The sequence below is a fragment of the Anser brachyrhynchus genome (genome assembly GCF_964034855.1).
Source record: "Anser brachyrhynchus genome assembly, chromosome: 6".
Classification (NCBI taxonomy): domain Eukaryota; kingdom Metazoa; phylum Chordata; class Aves; order Anseriformes; family Anatidae; genus Anser; species Anser brachyrhynchus.
The window spans coordinates 22,578,677-22,600,666 of record NC_137700.1 but is presented as its reverse complement, the minus strand read 5'-3'; the positions used below and the strand labels follow the sequence as shown (position 1 = coordinate 22,600,666).

Here is a 21,990-nt window from a genome sequence, read left to right as displayed (position 1 = left end):
CTATTGTTTCTGAATAAGTTCCTTTGTATAAGCAAAAAAAAAGCATCATTCTTAATGGAAGTGTTAACCATGACCTTGTCATGGCACAAAATTATTATTTTTAATTGCTCTGGATCGTCAGGCTCTGTTGCTGAACTGTAGCTGATTCAGCTTCTTGCTTTAGCAAGGGGATTGGAATTTGGTTTGTCTTTACTTTTGGTAGCATTATAATGTCTGCAAGTTATAACTTTTCATGGAAGAGGTTACATTTGTTCATTGTAGCAATTCACATATTGCATCATTAGCACCATTTCTGTAGGAGTCCCTGCATGCTCTTTGTCCTTCAGCTTTGTATTCTTTTCATTATCTATCAGGAAAAACGTGCATAATCAAATTGTATCCATGTCCTGTGTACTGCCATTCTGGGTAGTAGCAGACACTTTTAAGTGGCTAAAGCCACTTGTGCTTTAGCACTGATGACAAACCTGACTGATCTGTGCCAACTCCTCTGAAGTGACTCTTGAAGGCTCTCCCTGAACCTGCTCTTCCCAGAGTGTCATGGTGCTCCTCAGTGCTGTCCTTCTACAACATCCACCTCCTCAAACCAGGATGAGAGCACCTGTGTTAGATCTCCACTCCCCACATTAAAGTGTTGCTGATGGATTTCACTGTATTGAACTGTTCATGTATATTGTTTTTTTGAATCAAAAATCAATGTAGAGGTGTCCTGCAAATAAAGTACACTCAGAAAGTCTGAAGACTGAAAAAGTCTCTGTGAACCCATGGAGAGGGGAGAAGAAAAGAAAGACTGTCCTTGGTAGGAGGTGCTGTCCCACCCCTTTTGGGGAACCCCTCTTTCTAATTAATGGGGATCTGGGCACTTGGGAAACCATCAGTGAAGGATGGGATGACACAACCCTAAAAGAGCTGTGTCCAAGAGGGGCTGACTCCATCCATGAGGCTCACAATGGGGCAACATCTCTGTCTCCTGGATGGGGGACTCTTCCCTGCCTTTGAGAAGGGAAACCTGGGAGTCAGTCAGTCAGGGAGAGGATGTCAGTCTTTGGGAGTGGTAAGTCAGACCATCACCATTATGGGCCTTTACAGCCTTGTGGCAGCCACCATGTGTCACCATGATACTAAGTTTAATGAATAACAGAAGAATAAATCCTCTACAGCATTTCACTGAAGCTGAGGGTTCCAGCAAGGTGTCAGATGATGGAGGTAGATTAGGTGCCAGACTGTCCTTCTCTCCACCCGAGTAGGATCTGGACCAGGGTCTGCTGTTCCCACCACCGGCCCCCAGCTCCTTAGACATTTTGATCTCCTTGGACCCATCTTTGGTAGCACAGGAAGTATCACAGATTCCACAGCATGACTGATCCTTCTTGTGGGTTTGTGACCATTCAGGATGGCAATACTGATGTGCTGTCCCTGACTAGTGGAGGAAGGTGTAGGAGCATTTCACAGCCATCAAGGGACAGCAGAGTGTGCTACAGACCACAGCTCTGGGCAAGCACAGCACCGAGGCAGGGGAGGGCAGAGCTAAAAATACACTAAGCCTATTAGCCTGAGCTCTGCTCAGGCCCCAAAGAACAGCTTTGGTTCCCTGTGTAGTCTCATTTTCCACAACTGCCTGTAGCATGCTCTGGTGTGCCACAGGGGTACTGCTATAAGGGTACATCAAGGCTTGTGATCCCACCAGCATGTTGCATCATTTTCAAATAAATTGTTATTACAACACTCTTTGGATTGGAATAGAAATCTGAACTTCTCAGCAGATGCTGTCATGATCTTGTATTTAGCCTGAATAGCTCTTGCTCAGGTAAAAGCTAGGACTTTAAAACAACAACAACAACAACAAAACAACTTGATCTGCAAATGATGTGAAGTTACATGTTCCAAGAAATGCTCAGTGTTGGCATTTGTTCTTCTTCTCTCACAAGAATCTTCTTTTTTGCATTATGAAGGGTAAATCAGCAAAAAGATCACTGCAGTTGTCTGGTTCTTGAACAACCCACGATGTTTTCATTGCAATAATATTCCCATAAGGAAATCTTCTTTCTGCATTGCTTCACTTCAAGAGGAACCGAGTGCATGGCTGAAATTCCCTCTCTTGCTCTGCCCTGATGCTATTCTCCTCCTTTCACAGGTTGATTTTGGCTTCGCAAAGAAAATAGGATTTGGAAAGAAAACATGGACTTTTTGTGGAACTCCAGAGTACGTAGCCCCCGAGATCATCCTGAACAAAGGTCATGACATTTCAGCAGACTACTGGTCACTGGGAATCCTAATGTATGAACTCCTGACTGGCAGGTATGGGCATCAGAGCTGGCGCAGCTGCCGAAAAGAGATCCGAATATTTCTGCCATTGTCACCCTGATTAGATGACGGGGAAGATTCAGGGCAGGCATGTGCTGTAATGGCACAGTGAAGCCTGAACATTGTGCTGCTGAACCTAATAATTAGTTTTCCATTTTAAATCACAGTTTCCATGCAGATCTCTCAAATGGCAAGATATGAACAGGCTTTTTAGGAAATGCTGTGACATGTCACCAGAACTCCACCCTCATTTTTGTCCCCAGGCTCCTGTAAACCGAGAATGAGCTGAACATGGCAGGGAAAGGGTTTGTAATTCAGCTGAGGAGATGCAGTAGTGGGATGCTGCACATCTGAAAAGGAGGAGGTAGAGTTGACACTATGAGAGCCTGAGACCCTATATCCACCCTTTCCCTTATTTAGTTTAGATGCAAAAGTTGAATGCATACATTACTGCATATTTTGACAGTTTTGGCTTCCTTGCACTTCTTCACCTCATCCACCAAAGATACAAAGAGTGTGAAAAAGATCCATCACCTAAAGCTGCATAGCAGCTCTGGGGATGGACCCAAGACAGTGGAAGCCTATTTTGTGTTTGGGACCTCACGTCTTGCCACCTTGCAGGAGCACATGCCTGGTAGTTCAGCCCAAAGCAAGCAAATTGTAGCATCTGCCTTTAGGGGCTCTTTGTTCACATACTGCTGTTCTTCAGTGAACTTGTCCCTGTTCCGTTAAACCAATGGAAGCCTTAATCCCCACTGAAAGCATGTCACAACATCAAATTGAGAATAAGCCAGTGAGCAAATCTAGGACCCTTGTTCCCCAGGCTGCTGGGACATGGGTCTTCATGGAAACAAGATTTGGCATGTGCTGCCCCAGAAAACATTACTTTGCTCGTAGGTACTTTCTTCCAGCCAGCATCACTTAAATTCCGACACCATTAAAGCACTTTGGCTGAGAATTGGTTAAGATCATACAAAGCAAACCATTCCTATTTGTCACCTACCTTTCCTCATTTCACAGTAGAGTACTCTGTTTTGCTTGGTAGTTGTTGTTGTTGTTTTGTTTTTTATCAATCTTTAATGCTATTTTAAAGACAAACTTTTAACATTTTTTTTCTCTCCCCTCTGAAGTCCCCCTTTCTCAGGCCCAGACCCCATGAAGACCTATAATATCATATTAAGGGGAATTGACATGATCGAATTTCCAAAGAAGATTGCCAAAAATGCTGCTAATTTAATTAAAAAACTATGCAGGTAAATGCATAAAATATAATCACCTCTCTCTTATTTGCAAAGAAATGAGTTGTTCAGAAGGATTAAGAAAGTAACCTAATTTGTTATTCATTTTATAGGGACAATCCATCAGAAAGATTAGGGAACTTGAAAAACGGAGTGAAAGATATCCAAAAGCACAAGTAAGTGTATTCCCCAGCCATCCACCATTTGAACCCACAGAAACATGCATTTCAAACACTTCCATTTTCTGCCAGACTCACTTTTCTTAAAATCCTTTGGCCTTTCCCTTCAAGTATGTTTTAAATTGTAATTGAGTTTGCGTTGGATGTTTTTTTCCTGTGTTTTGGTATCGTTTCTAGCCTTGCCTATGACCAAAACACATTGCACGTTGACCATTACACTGTAATTACTCGAATGCAGAAGAGCATTTGGAAACAATCCAACTCAGCCACTGCCTGCTTGGATTTCTCTGGTTTGCAGAATCATTTTCCAAGGTTTTCCTCCATTTCTCTCCCCTCCACCCCCAGCAAACTTTCTCTCTACCCAGAATGTTAATTCATCAAACCTTTTGATCCGATGGGAGAGAGTTCTTAAGTGATGTTACATAAGCTCTGTTTTGCTACAGAAATTTACTGAAGAGTTTCCACACTGCTTGAGAGGAAAAAAAAACAAGTTAGGGACCACCGCAGAGGCAGGTTACCTCTTCCATCTGTGCTCGTCCTTCTCTGCTCCCATCCCCAAAGCAATACAAATGCATTGGAGGGACATTTTGAGGGTGAGCTCAGCTCAGGGCTCACCCTTCTGCCTGAGCTGCCTTAGCCCAAGAAAACCTGAGGTGCCCAAACCAGGAAGAGAGCATCCCTGTGCAGGCTGGAGCATCCAATCTCATACAAAGCAAGGACATTAGGGGTCTCATATGGCACGGACTGGCCATATAGGAAGGAAAGAGCAGATGCCAGGACACCTGCAGTGAGGAACAGTTTTCTTCTGAGCATTTGTAACTTGTACTTGCCATGGTATCACCACTGGGTTGTGACACACAATCCATTTTCAGCCGAGAAAGCGTATATAAACATGACAGGAAAAATAATTAAGGTTAATTAGACCATTTGAAGAACATGTCTGCAGGAGTTAAAACGCACTGTTTAAGCAATTTAAATTTCATTTTGTGATATTTTAGCCATATGTCTAACTTCCCGACATGCTTTATTATTCTCTCCTTTCTAGATGGTTTGAAGGCTTTAACTGGGAAGGGTTACGAAAAGGGACACTGACACCTCCTATAATACCAAGTGTAAGTTTTACTACTTCATTTCTCTTTCCCAAGCAATTGTCTCTTTAACATGAATTTTGTGAGTTTCAGGCACTAATACACTATAGTTAGCATGTGCTTTATTTCATCTGAATATGCTGGTCAGAGAACAAAATTGAGCAAAACCCTATATAAAAAGTCCATTTAGGGACGTTTTCATCTATACTTCATCTCCTGGCATTCTCTTCCAGTGGAAGTCATTTAGGGCATGACTGTGATGAAATGCTCTTTGCTGCCCAGGCAGAATCACTCACTATTATGTTTTCTTCTCTTTTTCACCTGCTGCATTTTTTTCTTCATGTACTTTTCACATTCCAGCAGAGAGCTGCTACTTTCACCCCTTTTCTCAGATGTGTCCTCTTTCTTTCTCCTTTATTCCTGTTTTTGATGGGCAAGTGGGATTTGTATGCCATCTCCCTTTCTTTTGCATTAACCTTTCCTTCTGTCTTTTCTTTTGTGCTTTTTACCCTTTTTTCCTGCATCCGTGTCTTACATGAAAAGCCCTGTTACTGACTAGTTTATGTTTAACTGGGAGCAGACTCGGAGGGACAGCTCTACTCATTTTCCTTTGCAGCAAAGCTCTTCCTTTGATGTCTTTGTGAGCTCTTTACCCACAAAGCCTGCTGCAAAGAGAAACCAAACAGGATTAGCTGATAGAAATTACCTTGGCCCCTTCTGTTCGGCAGCCTCTCCTCCTTGTTTCAGTTTAATCCCTTTCTCTCCGTGCCTCTCCCAATGGATCAGTGAGAGAATGACATTAGCAATCGTATTTAATTGCACCCCTTTGCTCAGTCTGTCTGTGGTCCTGTACCTCCTGCAGCAACAGCAGGCACAGCTCCGGGGCTGAATCTGCCATCCCAAAGTTTTCTTAACGGCTATGAAAGAGCAAGGAGGTTTTGTGTCCCCCTTTTGCCCTATGGACTACAGAAGTCAGTCACAGGCAGCAGGAGAAATCAGGACTTTGTAAATGTTTGCCTAAAGCAGGATCACCAAACAGCTTGTAAATATTTTGTAAATCAAAATTGCGTGTTCTTTTTTCTGTTAAGCTGATTTTAATAGCTATTAATTTTCCAATAACTGTTAACTTGTTCACCATATTTTAAGTCAGTGAAATCAAGTTTACTCCTTTATGTCCAGTTTCAATTCCTGGTTTGCCTGTGCTCTCTGCAGGATGCCAGTGTAGATGAAAATGCCCAAATATTTTTTTCTATTTTTTTAGTGGATTTTTTAGTTAGCAAGAGCATTTGCAATACTGCTTTTACCCAATATATGTATCAGCACCAGCATATCTAACCCTCAGATAGAACAACCCACAGCAGTGACTTCAATAATATCTACTCTCTACGGGCATGAATTTCTCCATGACATTGCTCTACCACCAGAAATTGTTTCTACTCTTTTTGGCATTGCTCAGAGGCCATTCTCTAGCCTGTTTTGCACAGGTCACGCTTCTTCAGCTTTTTCACAAAGGTCCAACACGGTATCAGGAAAGGGTCTTTCTTGGCATCATTGGGATGTATATTCCTGGGTCTGGTGCCATCCTACCAGGGACATGTCTGCAATGGTCCCAAAAGTGATCTGCTGCCAGCACACCACCATCCCTTTGGTGATCTCTTTGACCACCATCAGGGCTGTCCAAAATAAGACAGGAGCATCCTTCCCTCTTCTGAAGACTCAACCATTCTTCCAGGGCAACTTATCAGTGCCGACAGCCCTACACTGCCCCAGTCCCAAAGCAGCACAACTCTTCTTTATAGAATTCTTAGGACGAATATCTTTTCTGGACATACTCTTGATATCCTCTACAAAATGTGCCTCCATTAACTAGTGAACCTCGCTGACAGTTTTTCAACCCTGAAGCTGTCCGTCCTGTTTTGTCAGTCTTGTTTTCCTCAATGAGCTCAGTTGCTTTGGCAGAAGACCCAACTCTCAGTAATGGCCGTATCTGCAAAGTGACCAAAATTATGTAGCTCTAGGGGAAGAAATTAGTTTTTCCTTCAGTCATTGCACCTCTCCTCCCTAGCTGGAAAGGAGCCAGAAGGGCTAAACATAGAGACTAGCTTTTGTTTTGTTTTCAGAAATAGGCCTTTCACAGCTCTTTAACACTCATCAACAGTTGTGTACTACCACTGAGACAATCAAAACCTACTCCTTAGCCCTCGATCCACAGGATTTTAGGGTAGATCTGCTGCTAGAACATTGCTTCGGGGAGCAGCTGAGCTTTGATACCACAGATTAAAAATCTGTGATGGAAGCTGTCCTGAAAAGTTACTCCTTCTTGACTCTTCCAAAGATGTGCTGTCTTGCATCATGGCTCTTGTTTTTGACAAAGACATGCAGATCTCTTCACCATAATTCATCACAAGCTCTTACGCTGGCAAGTGACCAGGCAGATGATACCAATGTTTGCGCTTTACCCTCTGGGTTGGACAAGAGATATATCTGGAGTATCCCTTCTTGGCTGGAGAGGGCATTGAGAAATACTTTTGTTCCCATTTCTCTGATCATGAAGGACCGCAGGCCACATACGGGTGACACGGAGCTGTGGAGAGTCATGCCCAACAGCAGTAGCAACACATAATATCAGTTAGCAGAGTGACAATTCATGCAGTCATGCAGCCTTTCTCTCTAGATCATATTTCTTCTAAGAAAAAAAAAAACACTCTACAATTGTCTTGGATATACTCAGCCTTTTTATTTTGTCAGATGAAGGCAAAATAGAACCCATCTCCAAAAACAGGACTTAATTCCCATAAAGTTTCACCTAGTTCAAATGACTGTGCCAGCTCTGCCAGATGCTCTCAGTGTAGACATCTGCAGAGGAACCCAGGGGAGCTCCACAGATGCTTTCACCCCATGCAGTCCACTTATGCATTCTGCGTCACTGCTGAGGGGTTTTTGCAAGAAGCTACAGGTCATGCGCGTAAGTTGTGAATGGCCACACCAGCTGCATCTCTTCTGCTTTGGTGGCTGTTATCTTGTGCATACATCCCTCAGTTCTTCTCCCAAAGGGAGAACTCGCATAGGGGTGGGCTGAGAGAAAAAGAGAGACAGGGTCCAGCACAAGGGCCATGAAGGAAAGCAAACTCAGAGCCCACCAGGGGTGAGGACCCTAAAGATGAAGGTTCTCCAACTCAACAAAGTAAGCAGACCCAGGTAACTCAAAAAAAATAAAAAAAATACCAAATCCAGTATAAAGTGTTCTTTTTTTTTTCACAGTGAGTTGAGTATGCAAGGAGTTTGATTCTTCCCCAAGACATTATCAGCCATGGGTAAATTCTGATGCAGCTGAGCAGTTATCCAGCATCAAATATGTCTCCTGGACTGTAGGTTGGAAAAAAAATATGGCAAGCATTTCCTACGCAGTACTGCTACAGCAAGTGCTGTCCTCTCCAGTCTGCACTGGCTACTTTACAGCTCAACGTACTCCTTCAGTATGACCCTGATTATTTTGGCCTGTAGGGAACTGCTGGTCTCTTTTTGCATTGTTTCATTTATTTCAATTGCTTTGGATGTACCAAGGTCTCATTATAAGAAAGTTTCAATTATCTTCATGAAGCAAAAAAAAAAATAGAAACCATCTAGTTACAGTAGCTTTTAAATGACATTATTTCCTAAAAAGTAATTCTACTTGGCCTTCACAAACCTTAGCTGAAACTCAGGCTCTCTGCTTCCTTGTAAGTGGTCATGGTTGTTTGCACTGTAGCTTAGAACAAAGTTGTTTGTGTCAAAATTGATCATTGGAAATTCAGAAACATCCTAGGAATATCGGTTTGTCTGGTTGGCTCTGTAGGCAGTGGAATACTTGTCAGGAAGCTAGAAGGCACCAGAGGCCCAGCTGACAACCTCAGATTCAGGATCCTGAAGCCATAAATTGGAAATCTTGGGCTTTGGGGAAGAAAGGTGCTCCTGGAACATGGGGCTTTTTCAAGTCTTTTCTGCCAACTTTATTCCAATGGGTGGAAAAATTCACCTTGAGGCAGAGCGCTAGAGGGCCTGGGTCTTTAGAGACAGTACAAAACCAGTGGGGATTTTGTGGAAAGTCCTCCTGGGATTCAGCAAAAAGTTGTTGAATGCAAAACTTCTCTACTGCCACACCTTGCTTGCTGCAGTTAGCATTTTCTGACCAGCACCATAGCTATATCCCTGGGACTAGAGTAAATAAAAAGAACCAAAAAAAAAAAAATGCCCACTGAATTCTTCGGCATGATCATCATTGTGAGGTGAAGAGGTCTGTAGAGGTCCAAAAAACAGCTCTGATGATGGTCCCCATCTTGTCACTCTGTTCTTTCCACAGGTTGCATCTCCAACAGACACAAGCAATTTTGACAGCTTCCCTGAGGACAGTGATGAACCACCCCCTGACGACAACTCAGGATGGGACATAGATTTTTAATGTATTTCTCTTACCTGCTTCTGCCTTGCTGAAGACAGCTTCCTGGGACATGGCTGCCAGCGAAACCGAAAGAACTGGGGAGGATTCGTGCTCGGGGTCACCATGATGCCTTGATTGATGCTGCTACAGTAACTACAGTGGCATTAGGACTTATTGCTTAGATGACAATAGTGCTCTTCATGTTTTATGTTCAAACTTAATATAGCAGTTGACATGGTGGTCCTGACGCAAAGCCTTTCACCAGTAAAGAAACATGTTTTCTATCACTGCAATGATCTTGCTACGCTCTAATTACAAAAGTTGAAAGATACGTAGTGTAAAACACACTTCATTCTAGCTGCAAGGTACTGGCTTTACCAGTAGGATCAATAGTAATTTATTAAGTGCTGTAGGTAAATACAGTACAGGATCTGGGCTTCTCCCACACTCCAAACTGGGTAGGTCTTCTGCTGTTGGCCAGTGTAGGAACAAAGGAGGACAGCAACGGTACTGATCGAAGAGTTCATGTCGCAGCAGTGGTAAAATTTGTCCGTTTTCTTTCCAAGCAGTGTTCATGACAAGAATGAATGTTACTTTTCCTCTTTCTTTCGGAGAATTTTTATTTAATCTGGTAAAACAAAAGCACAACTGCTCTAGATCCTGTTAAGGCAGATATGGGTCGCTTCTCTCATACAGCTGAGAACATAACGTAACACGATGTTTCCTTTTTTCCTTTCCTTTGGTACAAAAACATAAATGCATGGAAAGAAATCATAAAATTACCCATTTTACTTATAAAATAGTGCTTAAATAATGGTCCTATAATAAAGCGACAGCAGCCAACTGGTCTTACTGATTAGCTATTAGACATAAAACTAAGCTTAACTTTTACCTTTTTAGAACCCAAAGGGAAAATATAAGACCCGTAATGTACTTTATAGGTGCTACGTACATCCTTCATCTGTGAATATACCTATTCAGTCAACCACCATTTCAGAAATATGTAGCAAGAGGCATCATTCTCCATCATGCTCTTAGAACAGATGAGTTTACATCTCCGTGTCTGCATCTCTTCCATGTTTATTACAAAGCTAATTAAAAGAATATAAAATGTGATGGAGGGCCAGTTTGCTGGCTCTGTTTTTAATATTGCCTATAAAAATGTAATCCTAACGTCTCAGCAAACTAAGTTGGAAGGAGCTCTACAGAAAAGTCAGTGGAATTTAGCGGAAATCTGATATTTCGTGTGGGTTTGTTTTGTAAGAGTTACCGGTCTACCTTATCGCCAGCGTACCAAGACCCCGGTGACCACATTTAAGGCATGGGGATGGCCAGAGCTGGGTCAGCTTGTATGAAAAAAAAGCCAGGGAGAAGGATGTTGGTGCATGCATGCTTTTCTTCCCCTGACTTCCACTGCTTTTCCTTTGCTCTAGCGAAGTCTCTTCTGGTTTATACAGACATAAGAAGGCAATACTGTCCTGTATGCCTACTCGTTGCATTGTACACGGGTCTAAAAGTTTATCCCGTCGTACCAACAAGAAACGTCAGCTTTCTAACAGACCCTGCCCCAAATTAGCAAATGCTGCCCCATTTCATCTCAGAGTTGTCAAGAGCGGTTACATATCCTGGAAGTCAAAAGATCAACTTTTGCTGACCATTTTTGCATAGTGTGCAGAAAACATATGCTTTAATGGTAAAAAATTATTTCTCCAACGCTAAATCTTTTCTGTGTTCCTAATGGAAGTGACTTCCATAGTCTTAATAGAACATACGAAAAAGATGTTTCCTCCACTTCTTTGACAGCATCAACAATGTCTGCTGCTTGCCAGCAACCTAAAGAGCTCGGTCACCGCAGACCCCTTCAAACCCAGTCTATTCTGCTGAATTTTCTCCATAGTTATGCAGAAAGGCGAGGCAACGTCATCCGCACAATAACTTCAGGTTATTTCTGCTGCTCATCCGTCCCATGCAGCACCATATTAAAATTTGTTTGCCTTGAAAACCGTAGGGAAAAGACAGTAACTACGCCTACCAGGAATCACTCGTGCAGAGCAAATACTTAGTTTTCAATCCAAAGGACTGAAAGCAAACGCTGAACACTAGGGCTAAAACAGTCACCAGTCATCCGAGCAAACAAGCAGTCATGCGCCTGCTGCATGAAAGCTGAGTTTGTTATTCACGTCCCCCTGTTTTTTCACTTGATGCTGTGGCTACCTTGGAGGACAAAACTCGTTGCATTTGTTGGCTTTCTACAGAAGTACATACAGAGGAGTTTGTCTCAATACAGTCACAGTGAGTAGCTGAGATTCAGCTATCTGTCGAGCAAAGGGTTGCCAGGAGCATCACGACCCCTTGGGGGCAACCCAGAAACGTTATGGGAAGAATGTTTTAAAATGGGCTGATGAGTTATTTTCTTTCTTCCTATCCGTTTTTCCTTGTGCCATGCACCGCAAGACCTGCATCGTGTGGCATGCACTGTACTGAATATAAATTTGTTTCAGCATCAAACACCTCACTCGACTTCCATCACTTCTACTAAGCATCCTTTAAACGACATACTTAGCATATGTATATTATAGACTCCTTCATTTATAAGTAATATATTTGAGTTGCATAATATATATATATATTCACAACAACTGATTGCCTCTGTGTTTCCACTTACTGTCTTTTCTTTGTCTCCTTTTTTAATATATTGGACAACGGTGTATTTGCGCAGGGGGAAATCAGCTGCCGTATTTAAAACAAGCGTATTAGGATTGGTGTCATAAGATACAGAAGATCTGTAGCTTCTTACAGTGCTGCATTATCCATAGCAAACTCTTATTTAACAACAGGACCACAAGCAAATATTTATGTAAATAGGTATTTTCGTGTTGATATTTTGTGGTACACATATAACTTTTTATTTAGAGTTCCATGGCATTACTACTTCATTTTCTTATTTGTAATGTAATGTTTTTAGATCGAAGTAGACTTGAATTAATGTCATAATTGTCAGTATTATTAAACTTTATGTCGACTGTACTGTTACTCATCTGTCCCATAGGTTTAGAACATGACTAGCTATCTGGCATTGTTGCAAGTGCCTTAAATCCATGGCATCCTATAAAAAATACAAATTTGGTGTTATGCTGCATGACAAAGACAAACACACCTCAAAATGTTGTCCTTTCTTAGCTTGCTGCGTTTTACAGTTCTTTCTGCTAACAATTTATAAGCCTTTATTATATAATATTGATGAATTACAGAAATGATGAAGTCGTTCTCTTATTTCTGTTAAATGTACCAGAGCTGTGTATCTGTTAATGAGATACAGAGTCATTTCTGTGAAATGTATAAATGTATGTGCGGGTCAAATTAATATATGACATCCTATCAGTCTGTATACAGGTATTCCTGTTTCGCTAAGCTGTGCAGATCCAGCCCATAGTGCAGTCCGGCTCCAGCGTACCGTCTTTTATAAAAGCCACGACAAATGTTCCGCCCCAAAAAGCAATGAGCGGCTAAAGGTGAATTGCCACCACGTGCAACTCGCGTCTCTGAGGCGAGACCGGGTGCCCCCCAAGAAATGCCGCAGTAGCTCGTTTGAGCCCCTCGACCGAGCAGGATCCATGCTTCCCGTCAGCCCCCCATGCAGCCCATCACGGAGGCAAGGCCCCGGCGCTGCCCCACAGCCGGCCTGGGAGCGATGCCTTTTCTCTGAGCCGCCAGGCATCAAGCCGGGACTTGGCCAGCCTCAGGCTCTACGGGCAAAAGGGAAATTTTGTGTGGAGTTGCCTGTCGTCCTGAGTCCGATTTACGCTGTTTTTACACTGGTCCTTTATTTTTTGTAATCTGATTTCTCCGGTTTTCTTCTTACAATGGATTCTACATAAAAGAGTTTTCTTGTTCGTCAGAAAATTGTCTGTCATCCGATGGTCGTCGACCAGTTGCACTCTTTTGATGTAGATTTAAGAACTTTTTTTCATGAACTTAACTGCTTTTGTTTTGCTCTGTATTTTCCCTGCAGCTGTAATTGCCGAGTGCCTGTTGTATACTTTATAGAGTTGAAATAAAAATAATTACTTTTGAGCAGCGTGTTGCTGTCTTTCTTCAGTTGGGAGAGTTCTGCTGCTCAGGCGGACTTTTTGCTCAGGTTTACGACGACACGCAGGAGGGGAGAGCCAAACAAAACGTTGCACGACGCCTACAGCCCGCTGCTGGGCTCGTATCCCCCTCCGGGTTTTCTGCCGAGGAGCCGAGATGCGACGGCAAATGGGCGGGGGGGCGGGGGGGGGGGGGGGGAGGCGGGACACGGACACATTTACTTGCGGTGGGGCTTTGGGGCCATACCTAAGGCAGGTACCGGCCCGACCCGACAAGCCAATTAAGCCTCTCCAATTAACCCCGACCTCCACGCAGAGGCGCTGGAGGGGCCGCCAGGGGGCGCCGCGGTGCGGGGCGCCCCGACGGGGGGGTGCGAGGGAGCTGGGGGGGTCGGGGGGGTCCCCCTTGGGCTCCCCCCTTTGATCTCCGCGCATCAAAGGGAGCCCAGAGACGACCCCCCCGCCCCCCCCCCCCGGCCCCGCTTCTCCGGGCTGGGGTCAGGCGAGTGCACGGGGGGGGCCCGACGGGGCGGGCTCCTCTTCCCCCCATCCCGGCTCTCTGCAGCTTCCTGCAGAGCTGCGCTGGCGCCAGGAAGGGAGCTGGGCCGGGGGGGGGGGGGGGGGGGGGGCGGGCAGGCGCGGGGCTGGGAGACCAAAGGAGCGGGGTGAGGGGGCTGAGGGGGGGGCTCCGCTCCCCACGGCGGCTCCCAGGCACGGGGATGGGGACGGGACGGGGCGGGGGGGGAGGCTGCAGACAGTGGAGCCGCGGCCGCATCTGGCGGTGGGGTCTGGGGGGGGGACTGAGGGGGGTGCTCGGGGGGGCGCGGAGCTGCCCCCGTCGTTGCGAAATCCCCCTCCCGGGCCGGCGGCCAATGACGAAGCGCTCGGGGCGGCGGGGCGGGGGGGGGGGGGGGGCATCGGCACAGCCCCCCGGGGCCCTTTGAAATCCCATCCGCGGCCGCCGCGGCCGCCTCCCCGAGGGGCGGGCGCAGGAGGCAGCCCCCGGGGTATAAAGGCGGCGGCGGGGCGGGCAGGTAGCGCTGCTCGGGGGCCGCGGGAGCCGCAGCGCCGACGGGACGGCACCGACGGCACGGCACGGAGCGGCACGGCACGGCACCGACGGCACGGCACGGCACCGACGGCACGGCACGGGACGGGACGATGCGGGCGCTGGTGGCGCTGCTGGCGGCGCTGAGCTGCGCGGCCCCAGCGGGGCGGGCGGCGGCGCCCGGCGGCGCCCTCAGCTCCAACGCCATCAAGGGGGGGGGCGGCCGCCAGCGCCGCCCCCGCCGCCGCCGCCGCGCCCTTCGACGGCAGCAACAAACCTCCGCCGGCCGCCACCCGGCAGGTAGGAGCCGGGACGGGGATGGGGGGGGGGCACAGGGGGGGACCCCGCACCGGCGGCGGCCCCGCTCTTACCGGGGGGTCCCCGCTGAGCCCGCTGTGCCGCCCGCAGCCCTTCCCGTGCGCCGAGGACGAGGACTGCGGCCCCGACGAGTTCTGCGGGGGGGCGGCCCGCGGCGGGGGCGCCCCGCTCTGCCTCGCCTGCCGGAGACGCCGCAAGCGCTGCCTGCGCGACGCCATGTGCTGCCCGGGCACGGCCTGCAGCAACGGTGAGGGGCGGCGGGGTCCGGGGGGCGGCGGGCAGGAGGGGAAGGGGAGGGGGGGACGAACCCCGCGGCTGACCGCGTTGCCTCCCGCAGGGCTCTGCACGCCCCCCGAGCCCCCTCCCGGCGCCGCCGAGCTGGACGAGACCGGCGCCGAGGCGCTGCCCCGACGGACGCCCGCGCCCGCCTGGCTGCCCGCCCGCAAAGGTAAGAGGAAGGGGGAGCCCCGGGGGGGGGGGGGGGGCGCGTCCCGAGGGGCCCCGGAGCCCCCCGACGGCGCTCAGCGCCCTGACCCCCGCTCGGCCCCGCAGGTGAGGAGGGGGACTTCTGCCTGCGCTCGTCGGACTGCGCGGCCGGGCTGTGCTGCGCCCGCCACTTCTGGTCCAAGATCTGCAAGCCGGTGCTGCGGGAGGGGCAGGTGTGCACCAGGCACCGGCGGAAAGGCGCCCACGGGCTGGAGATCTTCCAGCGCTGCCAGTGCGCCGAGGGGCTGGCGTGCCGCCTGCAGCGAGACCACGGCCCCCCCGACGCCTCCCGCCTGCACACCTGCCAGCGGCACTGAGCGTCCCCCCCCCCCCGACGGGACGGATGGATGGGACGGACGGACAGATGGGACAGACGGACGGGACAGACTCCGGCCCCGCTTGCGGGGGGCTCCCCTCCTGCGCCCGCAGCCGGAGCGGAAGGTTGTTTCTCTAGGGAACTACTTTTAAGTGACTAATTGCAGTACGTTACTGTGTTGTGAATACTCGAGGTGGCACTTAGCTGTACATACGCCGGGACTTTTAACGATTATTCCGAGGGTGCTGCCTTGTGCTCTTCAAGCCGTGACTGTGACTTTGTACACACTGGGTCTTAAATTGAGTTCGACGGATGCGACCGCCTGTTTGCGAGCCAATAAACGAGTTCTTCAAAGCCTGCCTGAGCCGCCTGCGGGAGGGGAGAGGCGGCCCCACGCCGGGCACGGGGGGGAGAAACCCTGAGAGAGGGGGGGGGAGCGGGGCGGACGCCTCCTGCCTGGTTTTCACATGGGGCGAGGAGGGAGTGAAGGAGGCATCGCTGGCGCCAAGCGGGGCCGCATGCCCCGACCGCAGCGAGCTGAGCAGGAGCTCAGCATCTCCATCTGTGCACCAAGCCGTGTGGTCTCTCTGCTCCAGGCACAATAAAAACTGGTGTTTTTTTTTTTGCTTCACCTCGCAGCCTGTGGCTATGAGTTGTCTTCCTTTGGGGATGGTTTGGTGGGAGGGAAAGCTGCAAGCGTGAATGTTCGCCAACCCCTCTAGTCCTTAACGCCACCATCCTGTTGATGGTGGCAGCCAAGGGAGGTGCTGGGGATGCGCAGCCGTGCCTGAGTCTCCCCTGCGCAGCCCCAACGCGTGGCACTGCTTTTTCCCTAGGCCTGAACTGGGTGGCAAAGTGGTGCCCAAGATAGGGTGCAAGAGGGGCTTCAGGGGCACTGCACCCTGTGTGCACACGAGTTCCAAGCCTGCTGCATCCCTTTGGTCTGTTATGTGCAGCCTGAGCACCAGTGCTAGCACCTGGAGCGTTAACGCTGCTGATTTGGGGACCTCTGGGACTGTGCTGGTGCATGGGATTGTGGAACATGAACCAGACTTCAGCTCTCTCACCCCTCACTGGTGCTCTTTAAACCACACCAACGCGCTGGCGCCCCTTGATTTGCAGCCACCAAGGACAGCCGCTATCCCCAGAGCGGCTGAGGCCAGAGCTGTGGCTGCCCTAAGCCAAATCCCAGCCCACAGGAGGACACTTGAGGGTGTAACGGCCCCGTGTCCTGCAGGAGAGTTTGCAGAGGGCACAAGTTGAGCTGGCAGCGTGCAGGGGCCACACTCAGGACATGATTTTCCCAGCATTGCAGCCACAGCTTGAAGCAGCCTGATACATGAGGCTGTAATTCAAAGGCTTTATCTTAGGGCTTTAATCACCATGTCAGGCTTTAAAAATAAATAACTAGAGTACTTTCTAAAAAATAGTCACTATTAAAAACAGAAACCACTGCTCTATAACGGACTTCCTATTACTAATTACAATTACTCCCAGTAACAGTCAGTGGTACTGGAGCAATGACAGCACCTGCCTGTGAATAGACATGTGGGTGACTGTTCAGATGAGTCCAGCTCTGATACTGGAGGTGGCACATTTTATCCCTAGTAAACATGGTAAAATAGTATCACCGGGTTTAATGTTTTTTTCTCCTTACAGATACAGCACTCTCTCTCCCAGGCAGCCCGATACGGCTTTGACACACTGGGAGGCAGTAATAAATGTGCTCACGATGCATTAAATACCTAGCACACAGCTTTTTGGTTCAGAATCACAGTATATCAAATCCTTCCCATTACTTTATTTTTCACATCCTCTTCACTTCCATCATTTAGACCACCTTTGGCTGTCTTTTCAGCTGTATTTTGAGGATACGCCCTGCCTGCAGCACATGCAGCTGGACCTGGCGCTCAGCACCGCCAGCCCTAGCTCACTGCTCCTTTGTTTTCAGCTTCCGTTGGGTGGGAGAGCAGCTCAGGTGCATGCCTGGTGCTAAACACAAGGCTCTTGTGGCCCATGTCCATTGCCAGCAGGAAAGATGCTAACATTTCCAGTTACATTTCCAGTATGGGACAACAAGGAATAAACAGGTAGCATCGCCACGGTCCCTCCTGTATTCAGCCACCTACCGGCAGATGCTCCATATTTCAGAAATGCCTGAATTACCACATGCAACCTCAAAAAAAAAAAAGTGTATAGGAAGTTCAACATAGATTAATCAGACTTGGCAAAGACAGGCTGCATCTATCCCTTAACCTTGAGTTTGCTGTTGTGCCCAGATTTGAATCTCAAGCTCATCCCAGCAAGACAGGACGTGGCGGCACACGGTATTGCAGCACATCCTGCACAGTTCTCTTGTATCTGCTGTATGAGGCACCTCATGGATGTGCTTCCCCCGACCCTCTCCTCAATAATGAAATTATTCACTGTGGAAAATTACAATAAAAAAGAAAAAGGATATTCTAAGGGTAGAACTAATAAACTAAGCAGGTTTTGGTGCAGGAGGAGATTTAGCATCCCAGTGATCTCACCACCAACCTCCTGCCTCCCGCGGAGGGGCAGGCAAGGACAGGGTCAGACCTGAAGTCTTCTGCACCCTCCCAGCTCAGACCCCGTCTGCATGGCCACCTCCCAGCAGCAAGCACAGGGGCTCCGTAGGTGTTAAATTCCATCCTGTGCTCAGAAAATGTTCTGCTTTGTTTCCCAGAGCACCTGAAGAGCATCTAATACACATCTCCCATTTTTCAGACACGCACATTAGTGCTAAACCACTCTGTGTGTGTGTTTTAATGCACGAGGCTTTTTTAAGAGCCTAAGAAGTGCCCAGTTCAGCCCCGTGGTCCATGTAGCTGCAGCAGCAGTGTGGGGTTGTATTGCAGAAGCCTGCATAGGCTGGAGTTTATTTGGAGCCCTTCTCAACTCCCAATGAAGCTAAGGACTGGACTCTAAGCCTTTCACAGGAATCCTTCAGCAGGACTAAGGCAGGAGATTGAAATCTGTGCTGGAGAGCTCAGTCCCTTCCCTGGAATTTTGTAAAGGCTTTTTTAAACGAGGGAAATTTCATAAGTGCCAACATCAAGGAGGTGAATGGGGAACTGACTCACTCTTCCAACTTTTCCTGCTATGGATTTCCTGAGATCAGTTTTCTGTGCCGTGAACACAGATTTCAAGGAGATACTTTCACAGAGGGCATCATCAGAAAGTCCCTCTCTGCTGCACCTGGTGGCAATAATGGCAAATGGCCTCAATCTTGCATGAGAAGGAGTGGAGTGGCGAGGATGGGATGCAGCACAACTTCGCTGTGATTTGTCATGAAATGAGTCCTCTGGTGGACCTTTAAAAAAAATAAATCTGCCCATGTTCTGAAAAGAAACTTACTTCACCTTAGAGTACAAGAAATATCCTTTTTCATCAAAGTGTTAAAGTACAAGCCCATGTTCCTCTTGCTCCTATCAATCTTAACACTGAATTTAAAACTAAGCTCCCATGCAACTAAATGAACTCAGTGTGAGTTTCTTACTGAACACACACCTCCTGTAGTCAGTGTAAGAAAGGGTTGCAAAAATCCATAAATCCACCCATAGGCATCACGGTGAGACCTTGAAACCTGCCCACTTTGGCCCAAAAACATGACAGCCCTGAATGGACCGAGTGGGCAGAAGAATTTATGGATGTAAGGCAATACAGAATTTTTAGTTTTTTTTACTTGTTTATTCAAATAAATACACTATGTCCCTGCTAATCCTAAATGATGTATATTACTATTTTTTTAACATGTACTGTTTTGTATAGAGTTCCCCCCCAGTGCCTGACTTTTGTCCCTAATTAACACCTGACGAGGGGGACGAGGACAGCTGAGATCCTTCAGGAGGACACTTCTGGGCAGAGCTACTAACCCACCACCCAGTGAGGGAGGGGTCCATAAGTCATGAATAACAGGGGGAGGAGATAATTATTGTTTGTGGTGGAAGGAGATGATAGACGGCATCTTCACATGCTGGGGCTTGGGTTTTTTTTTTTTTTGGCTCTGCTTGCATTTCCAGTGGTAAGTCTGTATGTGATACAGCGTCAGGCCAAATAAATCTGGGGAAAAACCTTCCCTGTAGCAGACTGGGGAAATGTTGCAGGATGCTATGGCAATACCAGAGGGCTCCAGAAGGATGTCACACAGCAGAATTGTGAAAAATAACGGACAAGGAGGAGAGGGTGTGCTCCCATCCAATGAAAGGCTTGGCAACTCTGTTCAGCTTGAGAAGAGATGACAAAGGGAAGGTAGGGGAGGGCTGCAGAACTATCAATGGTATCAAGGCGGTGACTTGGTGCCTAATTTTGTTCCTTACAATGCAGGAATGAGATGGTCTGACCACCCAGTAAGTTTAAAACAAGCCCTGCACACAACCATGTTGTGCAGCTCATGGCCACAACATGGAAACTCATAAATTAAATCACCTGGGGACAAGGCACATCCATAGGAATTGAAGCTTTGGGTGTGATTACCACCTGAGGTAAATGCTCTCTAAATACTGATTATTGGCAGTGGGGAGGATGATATTATAGGTGTCTGGGGGTTGGTTTTGGTTTTCTTTCTTTTTTTTTTTTTTTTAAATTATTTTGGTTTATTTTTTTAAATCCAAAGGGCCTTGATGTTGGCTGTTTGTGAAAGCATTCTGGGGGTATGTATGTGGGTGTCAGAGACAGGGAAGGGTTGGTCTATCAATTTAATTTATTTAAAAAAAAATAACTAAACCTCCTTTAAAAAGTGTAATTTGGTGAAGATGCTGATTTTGAGAAGAATAAGTGACTGTGCAAGAGCTCCATCACTGGAGGCACGTCCCTGGCAAGCCAGCAGTGCCTCTGAGCCCATTGCATCCTCAGCCCTGTGTCTGTTGTGCCGAATGAAGGACTTCTAGTTGAGCAGTTTGTCAGGCAGCTTTTACCATGAGGTGGATGAGCTTTCAAAAAACAAACAAACAAACAAACAAAAAAAGGAAATATTTAATGTCACTGTGCCCACCTTAATATCCCTGGGTCAGGGTTTGTATGACAACAAGTGGCGTTGGCATATTTTGAGTCCATCAGTGAATGAAAGGCTTTCCTGTGCCAAAATATAGCAGAATATGTTCAAAAATTGGTTCATTTCCTTTTTTTTTTTTTTTTTTTTCCATCCTGAGGACCAATGTGCCACAGATGTGAGCGTTTCGGTGTTGTTTTGAGCTTGTGTCTTAATATTAATTCCCCATTTTCTGCTGATTCCTCGTGCTGTTCTGCAGCCTTACAGCTGGCCTCATGATGTACAGGAGGCACTTCAGGACCTGGACCTCATGCTTCCCTTTCAGAACAAATTGGATTCACACAAGAGAAAGTAAATCAAAACCGAAACTCATTTTAAAAGCTTGCAGGAGCATCTCACCACTGATTAGGTAGCAGAGTGAGAAGGGAGGGTACAGAAGGTCCTGTTGCCGTCTGTTTGTTAGAAGAGTGGAGAGCCTCGCTTGACTCCTTGTCTAATGAAAAGTTTTTTTTCTGTTTTGCTTTTTTTTCTTCTCTTCCTCAGCTTTTGAGAGAGCAGGCTGTGTGGGTTGGGAGGTGGAAAAGCAAAATGCTAATGGTGCTGTTTTCCATCACAAATGTCTGTCCTCCCATGGGCTGGCCTGGGCTGATCCTTCCCCATTGTGGTGGCTTTGCTGTCCCAGACGTCTCACGTTAGCAAGGTTTAGCTGCCTCTATCAGAAGGCATGCCTGACCATAAATGATCATCCCAGAAACATAACTTCTTTTGGCTGCAGCCCAGCCTGCGCTGGGGGATGACTAATGGCCACGATAGCGAGCGGTCCTGGATCTTTTCCCCTACTTGGAGTCCTGCAGCTCACACGTGAGGCCACACAGGCTGCATTCAGACAGGGGTGAGGGAAGAGCCCAAAGCTGCTTTAGACCAGACTTGGTGCCACCCCCATCCAGAGGGACCACTTAATCTCATGGGCTCGTGAGTTTATATCCCATAGCCTTTGTGCAGAAGTCTGCTTCTAGGTGCAGCTTTTTAAATTCTTAACACTCACGGTTCTGGGGCATACACTACTTTTGTTCACGCCTCTTTGCTGAGGTAATGGAGAAAACAGCTACAAAAGCATTTGTATTTTGCATCTCTGTAGGAGTCTGGGTGGAAGCAGTAGCCAGCCCCAGGGATGCCTGCACACCCCGATTGGCTGGGGCCAGCACCTCCATTCAGTGCTCCTACCCAGACTCAGCATTGCTCCAGATTATGTATGTGAATTTTTGGGGAAGGCTTATACATGTTAGATGTTGTCTTGGCTCTCTCTCATCAAGACTGCTCATTATGAGCATCATTATGAGCAGTATTAAAGTGTTGTTCCCATCATGGGCTGGGAGCTCTGCTACTAAGAGAGAAGTCTTCTGGGGGCAGACAGGGACTTTGCTGCTTCTAACCTGTGAAACTTGGCCTCATGCTGGTGGCCTGCTCTACTTCCAGCAGAGTGATAAAGAGCTCACCCTG

General features: G+C 47.5%; 2 protein-coding genes across 10 annotated transcripts in view; both read left to right on the top strand.

Moving 5' to 3' along the window:
• The window catches only part of PRKG1 (protein kinase cGMP-dependent 1), a 466,811-nt gene extending 453,514 nt beyond the window's left edge, over positions 1 to 13,297 (top strand). For all 9 annotated transcript variants that reach the window (XM_080598462.1, XM_080598463.1, XM_080598461.1 and 6 more), the window contains 5 exons: positions 2,132 to 2,295; positions 3,432 to 3,554; positions 3,653 to 3,715; positions 4,764 to 4,830; positions 9,146 to 13,297. In XM_080598462.1, the coding sequence (XP_080454588.1) occupies positions 2,132 to 2,295; positions 3,432 to 3,554; positions 3,653 to 3,715; positions 4,764 to 4,830; positions 9,146 to 9,244 (516 nt within the window). In that variant the 3' untranslated portion in view covers positions 9,245 to 13,297. The remainder of the gene's footprint in view (positions 1 to 2,131; positions 2,296 to 3,431; positions 3,555 to 3,652; positions 3,716 to 4,763; positions 4,831 to 9,145) is intronic.
• A 1,008-nt stretch (positions 13,298 to 14,305) lies between these two features.
• Positions 14,306 to 16,554, top strand: DKK1 (dickkopf WNT signaling pathway inhibitor 1). The gene is given in 5 exon segments (XM_080598507.1): positions 14,306 to 14,571; positions 14,573 to 14,659; positions 14,768 to 14,924; positions 15,015 to 15,125; positions 15,230 to 16,554. Coding segments are annotated over 5 exon segments (705 nt in total). The 5' UTR covers positions 14,306 to 14,472; the 3' UTR covers positions 15,481 to 16,554.
• Positions 16,555 to 21,990: the final 5,436 nt, after the last annotated feature.